A 12866-nucleotide genomic window follows, 5' to 3' on the forward strand; every position below is an offset into this window, starting at 1 on the left:
GGATGGTTACTTGAAGTTAAAACATGAGAATACTTCGTAAAAAAATCGCCATTGTTCTTTTTCTTGCATATGTTGTGTTTTCATTGTATGCTGCATACAATGTGTTTTTTGGCAAGAAAGTAATTTCCCGCACACACAGGGTAGTGAAGAAAGGCTCTGTCGGAACGGGTAAGAACCTTGTTCAAATGTCTGGTAGCTGCCGGTTAGTAGCCTGACCTGATGTTGGAGCTGTATTGCCTCATTTCAGTCATTTGCAAATCATTTTCACTTTCCCACCAGCCGACATTAAATACCAATTGGTTTACCACATGACTGGTTAAATATCTAGTAGCGAGATAGTTTAGCTAAATAGCTAACCTATAGCAGTGCACTATAGCTACATTGTTGCACATCAGGAAATGCATAACCATTGGTTCACGAGTCAAGATTTCCGTGGAAACGCACCGCATAAAATTTCTTGTTTTGACACATTTCGTTTGTTCACATTTACAGGCAGAGGAGGCAGCCAGTCATTTGATAGAGAAGAGTGGAACCCATGGGAGGAGGAAGAACGCGCTGAATCCATCCTGCTGCAAAAACGAAGACATGCCTTCAGATCGTACCAAGAACAAATTGCCAAAAGCAGGCCCAAAAGATACAAAGTCCAGATCTTAGGCAAAGCTGCTATAGGTAAGGCATGCTTGTGTTGCTTTGTAGTGCTGCATGTCTTTTTTATGAGCAGATAGATACTTTTTCCCCACTGTTGTTTCTCTAAACTTAAACTGGCTCAAGCATTTTTCCCCCTGGGCTGCACTGATAGGCAGACTTCAGACACTGTCGTGCTGAAAGATGGGATTCGGGACTCACAAGGATAGATTGTTCTTCATATGACTTTGTATGATTTTCATATGACTGAGTCAAACTGTGCACCACCTTGCATAATTACCAGCAAGATGCTTTGACAGGAGGAACTTAGTAGTGTTTAGTTTCGTGCAACATGGTTAAAAATCATTGAGAGAACATGATCAAGGTCCTCTTTTTCTTTGTACAAGGACTTTACCTTTGGGAGCATATTTTAGAGGGACCGCTCAATCCATCAGACAGTACAGGGCAATGGAGAGAGGGGGAGACGCAGTCTGGGAAGATCAACTTCAGGTACGTTTCTGAGCTTTTGTCTCGGTAAAGGACGGTGTTCCCATATTTATATATTGAATGAAGCTTTATACTACAGCTTGAACTCTTCATCTGTTGCATGTCATTGCAGGTTTTATTTTAGCTGTTAGTTTTAAGGCTTGCTTTGTTTTAAGACTGTAATTTATCTGCTTGTCATGAATAGCCCACTCTTTGTTTCACCCCTACACTAAAATATCTTATTTGACTGATTACTTGCTTTTGGCTCAGACAGATGCGTTAATCAGAAACTGGAGCAAAAATATGCCATGCTTTTGTTTCCTGTGACTGGGGACAAGTAATCATTTGTTTTAAACCTGATAATACGTCCACAGTCGTATACACTCTGTGATCAGTTTTCCAAGAGACCTATCCCATTAGTTTCTATACAGGGCCTGCCGTGGTTCAAGGTCATGTCCCCCTGGATACAGACAGCATGGTTTTGGTACTCAATGGTCGTGAGCAGCAGAAGATCTTGTATTCCACCCAGTGGTTACAGTATGTCCACACTCTGGTGCAAGCCCACTCTGTGTCCCATGTGGCTGTGGTCCTGCTGGGCAGTGAACAGTGCACCAATGACTGGATTCTTCCTTACCTTAAAAGAGAAGGAGGCTTTGTGGACCTGCTTTTCCTTGTGTATGACAGCCCCTGGGTTAACGATAAAGATGTCTTTCAGTGGCCTCTTGGTGTAGCCACGTAAGTCCTTGTAACCATGTTTTTTATTTCCTTTTCAAAGAACTCTACGAGGTCCGATTGATATTCTGTACCGCTACAATAGCCTTTTGCCTCAAAGAAACGATTTCAGTTTATTTTTAAGTATAGCTATTGGTTTAATATATTCATAATATCTTTTTCCCATATAAAACATGTAAGCCTGGTTCAAACTGTCCCACTTGATCTATTAAATTGTAGATTTTTTTTTACCTGATTTTTAGATACAGAAACTTCCCAGTTGTCATGCCTAACACTCAGATGGTGAGTTCTCCCCGACCCTACCTTTGCAATTTCCTTGGAACTGTCTACAAGAACTCCTCCAGAGAGACTTTAATGGGCATCCTGAAACAACATGACCTGGAAAAGGAATGTGTGACCAGTGCAAGAGAGAAGTATGTGGAATTGGCTTTATAACTCTAAGTCCTCCCAGTTGTTTCTCCTCACTGTAGATTAAATAAGCGTTCTCATTTTTTTCAGTTTTCTTCATTTTATTTGAAACACGGCACCTACATCCCAAGGTCATTGATTTTAAATAAATAATCAGCCAGAAATCTTCAGTTAGCTATTCCGTGAGCTCCTATTCAAGTACACATTGAAGCGGTCGTTTGAAGTAACAGTACTTTGTGAAAAAGAAGAACCAGTCACAGAAGGCTTCTTGTATATTCTGTGTCTGGAATAGCGTGATTCATGTCCATCTCCTCTGCTGTTAGGTGGCTCCCTCAGGAGACGGCGGACACGCTGAGACAGTACCAGATGGCGCTGGCTCAGAGTGACCTCACTCTGTGCCCAGTGGGAGTGAACACGGAGTGCTACCGTGTCTACGAGGCCTGCGCTTATGGCTCCGTGCCCGTGGTGGAGGACGTCCTAACGCAGGGGGCCTGCGAGGCCGGCCGTAACTCCCCCCTCCGCCTGCTCAAAGACGCGGGAGCTCCCTTTATCTTCCTCAAGCGCTGGGATGAGCTGCCTGCTGTCCTGGAGAAGGAAAAAAAGATGACCCAGGCAGAAAAGACAGAGAGGAGGATGAAGCTTCTCGAATGGTACGGCGGCTTCCGGCAGCAGATGAAAGACAAATTCACGGAGGTCCTCGAAGAAGCTTTCTTTAAAATGAGCTAGCCTAGAGACAGAGACTGTCTGACGAGAAACATACTTTTCAGTTGTATTTATTGGCTTTGGCAGCCCTTGTACTTAATTTAACACATCCGTTTGTTGGACGGCAAGTCTCTGATCTCTGTCTGAGTTACCAGAGAGGAATATAGTTGTTGTGACTACTAATAGTTTTCTTGTGTTTTGATCCCTTGTCACTGTAAATAATGCTCTGCTACATAGAGGCTGTTCTGTGGCACTCCAATAGGCCTGTTAATAATACACATAACACTAAAGCTGGAAATGAGTCTGTGATATTTGACTCGTATCTCTAATAGACTGAATGTTTTTAAGTGCTGGCATTTTCAGTTAAATCTAATGCAAGGAGATGGTACTGTGACATGACATTATTTAACATGCAATGGGGCTGTTTGTTGTTATCTGTCTGTGTCTTAACAAATGTTTTATTTGAAATGTTCAGCCATTTCAACAGTTAACTGTAATGTAATTAAAATATGTGTATTTGTAATGAGACTGTATTTCTCACATCATTTTATGGGTAGATCTCTTCCAGATAATTGCTAAAGAAAAGTTTTTGCATTTATTCATGTATTTAGAACATGTGGCAAAGAATAGTATGGAGTTATCTATGACCACTACCTCAGTTGAGCACCCCAGGAGAATGTAATTGTAGTTTGAATTCGCTATATTTTGTTTCATCTGCTAATGTAAATAGATAAACAACATTGCTCTCCTTTTCAGAAGCATACTGATAATAAATTTCCATTTCCACACCACCTTTTTAAATTTCATATATTATATTTTTGTCTTGGCCAGGCGCTAAAGAGTAATTTAACCCCTGTGTGGAGCTGCAGTAATGTTAGCTTTTTGAGTTAAGCAAAGAATTCAAATGAGCTCACATAGAAACATCCCTTGGGTGTGAGAATGCAGAATGGAGCAGTTCAACAAGCTGTAATACCGTTAGTTCTCTATGCGTTAGCACCGTTAGTTCTAACGGAAACCGAATGCTTTTCTGTCCTTTGATGCCACATATTTGCCGATAGGTGTCCCTGTTGCATCGCGTGTAACAAAGTAAAGTTTCATTCTGCAGCCTGTGGCGACTTCCTAAAACCATGAGATTCCTGTCGATTGTACCTTGGCAATCAACCTCTGTTCAAATAATTACACAATTAATTACATAATTAACTTTTCTAACCACCGCTAAAATAATTCGCCACGTGAATCTTAATATTTAAAAAGACTGAATCGTTGGGCAAAAAGATATTTACAGACCATTTCAAGTGGTTCACATCCCAGACTCACTAACAGCCCCCACAAAGTTAAGCCCTTTCCGTTGTTCAGGGCAGTTAAATATTTTTTGGCCATTGTTTGGAATATTGCTGTACAGATTCTATTAAGTTTCTATGCATATCCGTTTAAAAATATTGTCGTTGAAATAACGCAATTAACACTCCGTTTGTGCCGGGCACTGAGATTGGTGTGGGAAGTTCATTCATTTGAAACATTTTTGGGACGACTGGTCAAAGAAGTTGTCAATCCTGCCTATGTTTCCGCTACGTGCGCTTCTCCAATCCCTCCCATTTCCAGTGAGTTGCTCCAACAGCTGCTCTGCGGTCAGATCTGGGAAACAACAGTCCAACGACGAGAGGAAGTAAAGGAGCGGATAACAGGATCGTATCTGTGGAAATGTTGCCCTTGCCTTATCGTAGTCTTTTTCTTGCTTGCTACTCGGTTTGAAAAAGATAGCGTCGCGAATACTACATTTCACCTATACGAATAATACTGAGACCCTTACAGGACTAATTTGCTGAAAGCAACTCAGATGTTGCTGCGCCAATCGGAAATTCTTTCTCGCACTCATAGTTGCTTGAACATAGCTCTGTGATTTCATTGATAACAGATCTCTTTTGGCTTTGTGAACTAGTTTGGTGCCATTCTTCAAGAACGAAAACAATGGACATTTAACTTTTACAGTGTTAATATTGTTTGTGGATACTTTTCAGTCTGTGGGATGCATTGGCAGCTATAAGGCGAACTGCAGGCTGAAATCTTTTGACCAAGAAAGTGTCGAACTTAACCAACTAATTAACTTACCGGCTAACCTAGGACGTGTCGAAGATGTCCAACCCGCCTGTGAAGTTCAAAAAGGATAAAGAAATCATCGTAGAATACGAGAGTCAAGTTAAAGGTAAGGTCGACACCGCTGCAAAAGGCACGTTTAATAATGTTTCCTCTGTGAAACTACAGTTGCTATCTGCCTTGTCAGAGAACCGAACATCAGTTTAAAAGTATGAGACGTTATCTTGCTGAATGAATGGAAGCCGTGATGGTACAATACCAGTATGACATGTTGCGCCAATTACCTATCATTTGGTTGTGGTAGAACAGATTTTTGTTCAATTTCTGAACGACGTACAGCTTCATGGGGACAGGCTGGAATTAAATAGATTTTTTAACCAAGAACCTAGATAGTAACCTTACCATGGTAGAAAACTCCAGACAACACGATTATGTATCATAAAGTCGTGAAGCACTGGCTATGTCAGTATCAGAGAGGGGTAGTTTAAGAGTTGCGAGGATTATTAGTACGTTTATCTGTCTCTAGTCAGAAGTAATCTTAGTCTTATCTCGCGTCCTACGAAGCAAATATTCTGGTATAACACCTAACGTAATACTTGTCCTAATCCTACCCAAATGCACACGTCGCCGGGCGGGCTTTCGAGTTTGGCTATTTTCATCTGATTTCTGTTGTGTCACAGAAGGGCTCTGCAGTTCTCTGCTTCAAACATTTCACGCTGGGCACAGGCAGCAGTGGTTTTCGAATTTTGTGTGCTGATTAACACGCTTTTTTTTTTTGTTTCGCTTCAGTTAGTCCTCTTTAGTGCTTTTCCTGTGTCTTTGTGGACAGTTACACCCCGATTATGTCAATTGAAAGCCCGATCTAGTCAATTTGGGACAAGAGGGGACAATTGCCCTGATTCATTGTGACTGCATTTAGTGAGACCATTGGAACACTTTTCAAACTTCCCTCAGTTTTCCCTCCTGGTTCACTGTAGACTGAACAGGATGGTCTGTTTTTTCCCTCTCAGCCAAGCACAGGAAAAGAAGCAGTTGCTGCGCTGTTGTAACCATGGGGATTTGGCCGCAAGCCACGGGCTGCGTTCTCCGGGGCTGTTTGCAGGCTGAAATACCTATTATTCATGTCTGTGGTGTGTGTGTGCGTGTGCGTAGAGAGAGAGAGAGAAAGAGAGACAGACGTACACATATAGCGCTACTATGACATTGTGTACGCTTGAACAGAAGAACTCATTTGCCAGGAATGTGAAGCCCCATCCCCTGTGATGACTAAGGCCTTTAATAGTAGTGTGATGCACAGTCACACAGCATTCTGCCGTTGCTGAGCAACTCATTAGCCATGTACAGCAAACCAAATGGGGTAATAATAACATGATGACATCTCTCAGATCGGTTGTTGTGCTCCGCCTCCCAGTTCTTGATAAGGGGTAGTTCATACATAATTGCCAGACATCAATAAAATACTGAAGGCAGTTACTGTATTGTTTTTGAAGCGTAGCAATAAAGACTATTTATTGACATACTTAGATTAAAGGTGATCATGTTTTTCTTTGGAGTGGAGGAGGGCAATTATATAATTATTCAAATGAGTTTCATGGTCCACAACTTGTAGAATAGTATGCTGTACCCTTGTGCATTTTCAACTTTTGAATTTTGTTAGCGTGTTTATTTTGCCACATGGGTACCTTGAAACCATGTGTTTTGGCCAAGTCGGGGGATAAAGATTTCCATTTCGAGCGTGTCTGTGACGCCTTGATCATGGACTACCCCGCTGTGATGCCGAGGTGAAGGAAGAACAGCTGAGGCTATGCCTGGAATCTGGCCTTATCTTCTTATTCCAAGGGAAGATCGCCACAAGTAGCCTGGGAGATGAGCTGTTTGGATCACAGTCGCTTGGTTTCTGTTTGGACATCCCGTTTGGACTTCTTACCCTAATCCTAACCCTAACTCAGAATGAGTTTAGCACATCTTGTTGCGTGTATTTTGATTCTGCACTTTTGAAACAGAGACGGACAGGGTTGTTTTACTCCGTCTTCTTGTTTATCTGTATTCCTGGTTCGTCAAGGTTACGATACCGTTTGTATCCACTTTTGCTATGACATTATGTACTCAAAACAAAAAGTTCACCCTTAGCATCTGCAAAACCATCGTTTTTACGGAGTAGCTCTGGAGAGAAAGACTTTTATCTTATTTGTTGCTCCCTAGACCGGTCTCCTCAATGTTGGACATCATCCCAAAGTATCGATTACTGTCGGAGTAGCACTGTAAGCCTTTTTCTGAAGTCTGTGGTCTAAAATGCTTGATCTCCCGGCAGACGATCTCCTTTTGAGAAGATGAGAACGTACAGGATGTGAATTTGAATGGCTAACTGGGCTCAAGCCAGCAAAGCCGGAGAGCCGTCCTTAAGGGCTGTGAAGCTGTATCTCTTCTGGACTGAGCCGCGGGAGAACCCCGGTTTCTGCTCCATCAGCAAACAGCAACGCTGCTGCATCCATCACCCCAACTCTGTGCTGAACACACGTCTGGGAGTATGTGGGGAGACTAAAATACTCCACCCACCCCCAGGCCTCCTGTACACACTCCCTCCTCTCTGACACCTATCAAGCGCAAGTCGTATCAGGGGAGCTGACATGAGAGTTTCAAACTTGTTTAACAGTTTTCTCCTCCCAATACGCTCCCTTATTCTTGTTCTAATACATATGGAGGAACTGTACACTCTGCATTCTAAACATCCCAGATTCATGTCCTCTGTATCTACTGTTCTAACATATTTCTCCTCTTAGACGGCATTTGGTTCCGGGGAAGATCCCACAGTTTTCTTCCTCTCAGTACGATGTTGTTTCTCTGATATATAAACATGACACTTCTCATGTTTACGGTGCACAATTAGGCTATATGATTTTAGAACAAATTACGTTTACATCTAGCTATCTATTTATCTATCTATGCATATATATATATATATATATACACACACACACACACACACACACACACACACACATATATATACATATATATATGCGTGTGTGTGTGTATATATATATGTATATAATTTTGTCCTTTGACAGGCTGAATGGAGCAGAGCTGCCCATTGTTCTCTCTTGGCCACAGTGCCGGTTTGATGTCCCACGGTTGGCATTCCATTTGTGGTGCAAGGTCGTGACACCCCAGTCTGCCCCTGCTGGCTGCTGACAGGGGCCTTGTCCCCAAGCATCATAAAGTTTGCCCTTGTGAACCTTGTGTTCCCTGCTTCAGAAAAGAAGAGAGGCGACATGTGCCACTGCACTTGCTGCTGAAGGAAAATGCACAGATTTCATTACCAACGAAGGGTCTTTTTTGTTGCTGTTGTTGTTGTTGTTGCTGTGGTTTTGTTTTAAAAAAATCATCTGATCTTGCCACCCATGAATAAGTATTCATCATCCTATTGCGGTAATAAATGGTTCAGAAGAGAGAGTTTGGAGGGAAAAAATACGAGCTAACAGTATTCGTTTCAGTTTGCAATTTTTTTTCACAACGTTGGAACCCAGAATTCAAGACGTATCGCTGTTTCAATAATCAAACAAATGGGGAAACTCTGCTGGAGTTTTGGGTGTATCTTTTGATTACACCCCAGTTTTTATAGAGGCTCTGTGGACTATGAATTACATACGCTTTCCCTCCATCAGCATGGTTAGTTTAATGTGCCTTTGAGAATAGAGTAATATCAGTTTATGGGCAAGCAGCTGTTTTCCATGGTACTGTTCACTCTCATGCTATGATAGTGTATCCTTATGGAAATACACTAGGGCCAGAAGTCTAAGGCAAGCTGAATCCAACATGAATTATTGAACACCTTAAAGGTATCAATATGTGTGTGTGTGTGTGTGAGTGTTTTACTCCAAAAAATGTCCAAGACTTATGCTCATGCAAGCACTCGTACCAAATTTTACTCTCTCGACATTTTAAAACAAATGTGTGCTATATCAGAATGATGACTCTTCTTGGCAGAAAAGCCCTTTGATTGGTGAAATGCAGAGTGACATAGTGAGAAATGGGAGAGAGACAATGAATTTAAAGTCAGACTTAACTTGTGTGAGTTTCATAGCCGGAGCTTAAGCTCTGCCGTTCGTACAGGTTGTCGTGGTTAGCCGGGACGCATTCTGAAAACAGCTGTCAACGTTGCCACCCGATGTTTAGTGAGATCTCATTAACACGGTTCACATCCCGCTCCATTCGGGGCTGGGGTCACACGCACGCTGAGTTTGTGATGTGCTAATTGCAAAAAATAAACCAGATCTAGGTCCAAGCAGTTGCTAATGGCAAAAACCTCATCAAATGATCTTTGACTCAATAAAATGTGTTATGGCGTCAGCCGGTCGTCCCCCACTCACCCGCCAAACCCTAAAGAAAATCAATGAATTGACTCAGCTGCACATGTTTTGTTGCTTTTGTATTATTGCGTTGTTGACACAGATTTTTAGATAATAATAGTACAGCTTTTCACACAGGGCCATTAAAATACGTTCTTTGTCTGTTTATAGGGCACAATGAACTCTCTCCTGTACCAGAGAGAATGACTCTCTCTCCCCTGTAACACTGTTAGCTGAATAAAGTGCAACTAATTATGACATCATTACTCAGCTATAGTAAGCTTTCATAGGCCACCATGAGCTTACAAGTGTCAATGACGAATTACCTCTTCAAAAAAAAAAAAAAAACAGTAACGGTCTTAGGATTCAGGATTCACACACTTCCTGCTGAAGACACTTCATTATTACAGCTCCTCACAGACTCACACACACACACACACACACACACACACACACACACACACACACACCTACCATCTGCTCAGGCCAACTGCCTTTGTGCTGGACTGCTGATAGTTTTTAAACTTGGTGAAATGGAGGAAGTCAGTGTCTGACTGCGAGTGTGTGTGTGTCTGTGTTAGGGTGTTTTGTAGATGTGTGTGTGTGTGTGTGTGTGGGGGGGGGGGGGGGGCTGTTATTGACAGGACCATCTGTAGCCACTCACTCTTTCTCTCGTTTGATAAACTGGGCTTGGGGTTGCGTCATGGCCTGGACTTTTTACCCAGACAACAAAAGCCACCCCCCCCCCCCCCCCCCCCACCCCCCGGACCTACCCTGAGCCCAAGGCCCACCACCCAAAAATCAAACAATACAACAGTAACTCAAGTGCTGTTGTTGTCAGGGTAACACATGAAAGAAAGAATCCTGCCTTTTGTCTAAAGCTGTAACTTACACTGTCCAACGTCCTTTTCACTTCCTGACACACAGGTCAGAGGATTTTCTATAAGCTTTGATATTTATATAGACGGATCTTTTTTGGCCCCGTTTGCGCTTTTTCACATTTGGCAGTGTCTGAACAGTAATAGCAGTAAAAGTCTCGCACTGAAATCTTTACATCTGAGACGCTCAGCAGCATCCCAGACTTGGCAGGACGGTGTGTGTGGAACAAGGATGATGTGGCTGCTCAGATATGAGAGATGCAGCGTTAATGAAATTGGACCACGCTGTGAGAACAGGATGGGACTTTTGCTGTCAGCGTCTCGTTAGTACGAGTCACAGCCATGAGGAGCAGCAGATTGACAGAGGAGGAGGAGGAGGAGGAGATTGTGAGGCTGCCCCGGCTGCTTGGTAATGCTGAATCAGAGGTAGGTCTGACAGGGCTGGCCACGAGGTGTGAGATATCTCCCGCGGTCACACGGGAGCTCCGGTCGCCGTCCTCGGCTTTAGGTGACGACGGTAATCTCCTCTCATCTCAACTCCATTCATTGTCTGAGGTCAAGCTGTTTTCTACTTTTAAATAGGTGACCGTAAACATCCTGGAAGGCCATATCCCTCACACCCCCCCACCCCCCCCCAACGTCCCACACACCCCACATCCCACACCCCATTCTCCTTTCTCCTCCTCTCCTCCATTTGCTTAAACAATGTGACATCTGCCACTTTGGCTTCCTCATTCTATTTTTGAAAGCTCCAATGACCACGGGGCAATCTGCCTGCAAGCTGTCTCACTTCTGCCCAGGTAGCCTGTCCTCCCTCCTGTAGTGAGGTCCAGCCACAGCTGAAGACAAAAAAAAACACTGCTCCTCCTTTGAGGTTTCTTTTCAGTATTTGTTTATTCCACACGTATCGATTCGGCCTAGACGTCAGCGATCAGAGTGGCATCCATTAACAGATTGGTTTTGATTTAACCATCAGAATGTCAGGGATATGAGATACCGGTGGGTTTTTTTTAATCTCCGGTTTGGAATGGCCAGATTTGAATTACAGCGCTGATGGAACATACTGGGTTTAGATTAATGGGGATTTTAAAAGTGTTGAACTCCCAATGAACCAAAATTGAACAATACACTGCATTTTAAATTTGGTGCAAATTTGCTTATCTGGCGTTATTAAAGCAGTGATCCGTCTGTTCTTTGAATAGCATGTTTCTCGATACAGTACCATTTACTTACAAGAATTTTGTATCTGTTCTATTAGAAAACAACACATTAATTCCCCAGCTGCTCTGACAACTAAGCATTCTTTTTTTTTTTTTTTTTATAAACTTGAGATATATTATTTGTAATCACTTACAGGCAGCACTATAAATCAGGACACACACTGAGGACCAAATTAACTAGCACCGCTAGTGCTATTTGTTACTTCAGCATGCACTGACAATGTTCATTTGCATGCAAACATTACATGCATGTGCAAATGCCTAATTAAAATATTGGTGGCTGGTGCATTACAAATGCTCTAGCATATATATATATATACACTTAATGCATATGCTGCCAATCATGTCCCATAGGTTCTCCCTCTCATTTGGCTGGTTTTAAGACATACAGCTAGTAATGGCTGTGTGCGTGTTCTCTAGGAGACCGGACTGATTACTGCCTTGTTTGTAATCTATTACTCAAAGTAGCAAAGGAGGGCTTGGCACAACACTTGTTTTCTACTTACCCCTCAACACCTTTAAAAAATAGTTAGTGTCTCTATATGTAAGTCATTAGATAAATTTTCTTATAGGGTTGTAGTATGTGTCCATTCCATATGTGCTTTTATCTATCTTAGGGCAATGCTGAGGATAAGAGACTTCCTGTTGTGGCTAACCGTGTGTGTGCGTGTGCATGTGCGTGTGCGTGTGTGTGTGTGTGTGTGTGTGCATGTGCGTGTGAGAGAGAGTAGTGAAAGCGTTGCTACTAACCCTGCTGCTCCTCTAGTACAATTGCACCTGGCATTCTGCCCAGTTTGACTCACTCTGGGTCTCAGACACAAATTAATGTAATTCGAAACAATCAAATGTTTGGCAAAGACAACAACCAAGTAGGTTTTATTGTGCTGACAAGTCAGACCATGTCTGCCTTCATCAAATAATTGGTCGTGTTGGCTCAAGTCAACAGAGAAAGCTAAGCGGTAATAGCTTAGTCGAATTGTGCTGCCATAATCCTTCTATTCTTTTTGTCATCTCACTCTGAAAAGGCGGGGGGGGGGGATTGTGAAAATGGACCCAAACTCAACCTAGCGATTGCCATTAAAACCTCTCACAGGTAGTTCAACCATTTAAACGTGAGCTTTGTTGTTCGGTTGTTTTTGTAAAGGCCCCGACCTAAGCACGCTGCATCTTGATTTAGAGGATGAATCATTTTTAAATGAATTAGGTTCAAAATGGATCGCTTCCAATGAGCCTTAATTTAATTGGCAGTGCTTGACGTTTCATAAGCTAAATGTTCCGATTCCTCTTCACATCTTCAGGTCTTCCATTTTAACTGTTCTGCTGTTTCACTGCATTTTTTGGTGGGAATAAAACTAAAACTTTTATACTTTAGC

The 12866-nt window shown here is 42.5% G+C and overlaps 2 protein-coding genes across 5 annotated transcripts in view; both read left to right on the plus strand.

Annotated features, from left to right (window-relative positions):
- Positions 1–10: 10 nt before the first annotated feature.
- rxylt1 (ribitol xylosyltransferase 1) lies at positions 11–2978 on the plus strand. Of its 3 annotated transcripts, none has more exons than XM_030790901.1 (6): positions 11–202; positions 497–669; positions 1032–1134; positions 1531–1845; positions 2085–2255; positions 2574–2978. In XM_030790901.1, exons 1-6 carry the CDS (start codon positions 24–26, stop codon positions 2974–2976), a joined length of 1344 nt encoding a protein of 447 aa, XP_030646761.1. In that variant the 5' UTR covers positions 11–23; the 3' UTR covers positions 2977–2978. The 3 variants fall into 3 exon arrangements, with proteins under 3 accessions (XP_030646761.1, XP_030646762.1, XP_030646763.1); XM_030790902.1 differs by having other exon boundaries at positions 11–168; positions 493–669; XM_030790903.1 differs by having other exon boundaries at positions 11–168; positions 502–669.
- Positions 2979–5082: 2104 nt separating this feature from the next.
- Positions 5083–12866, plus strand: part of srgap1a (SLIT-ROBO Rho GTPase activating protein 1a) — a 78980-nt gene continuing 71196 nt past the window's right edge. The window contains exon 1 of one of the 2 annotated variants that reach the window (XM_030789932.1): positions 5083–5155. In XM_030789932.1, the coding sequence (XP_030645792.1) occupies positions 5086–5155 (70 nt within the window). In that variant the 5' untranslated portion in view covers positions 5083–5085. The remainder of the gene's footprint in view (positions 5156–12866) is intronic. The other variant, XM_030789931.1, reaches the window with a different exon arrangement.

This window comes from Chanos chanos, chromosome 13 (genome assembly GCF_902362185.1).
Source record: "Chanos chanos chromosome 13, fChaCha1.1, whole genome shotgun sequence".
In the NCBI taxonomy this organism is placed as follows: Eukaryota; Metazoa; Chordata; class Actinopteri; order Gonorynchiformes; family Chanidae; genus Chanos; species Chanos chanos.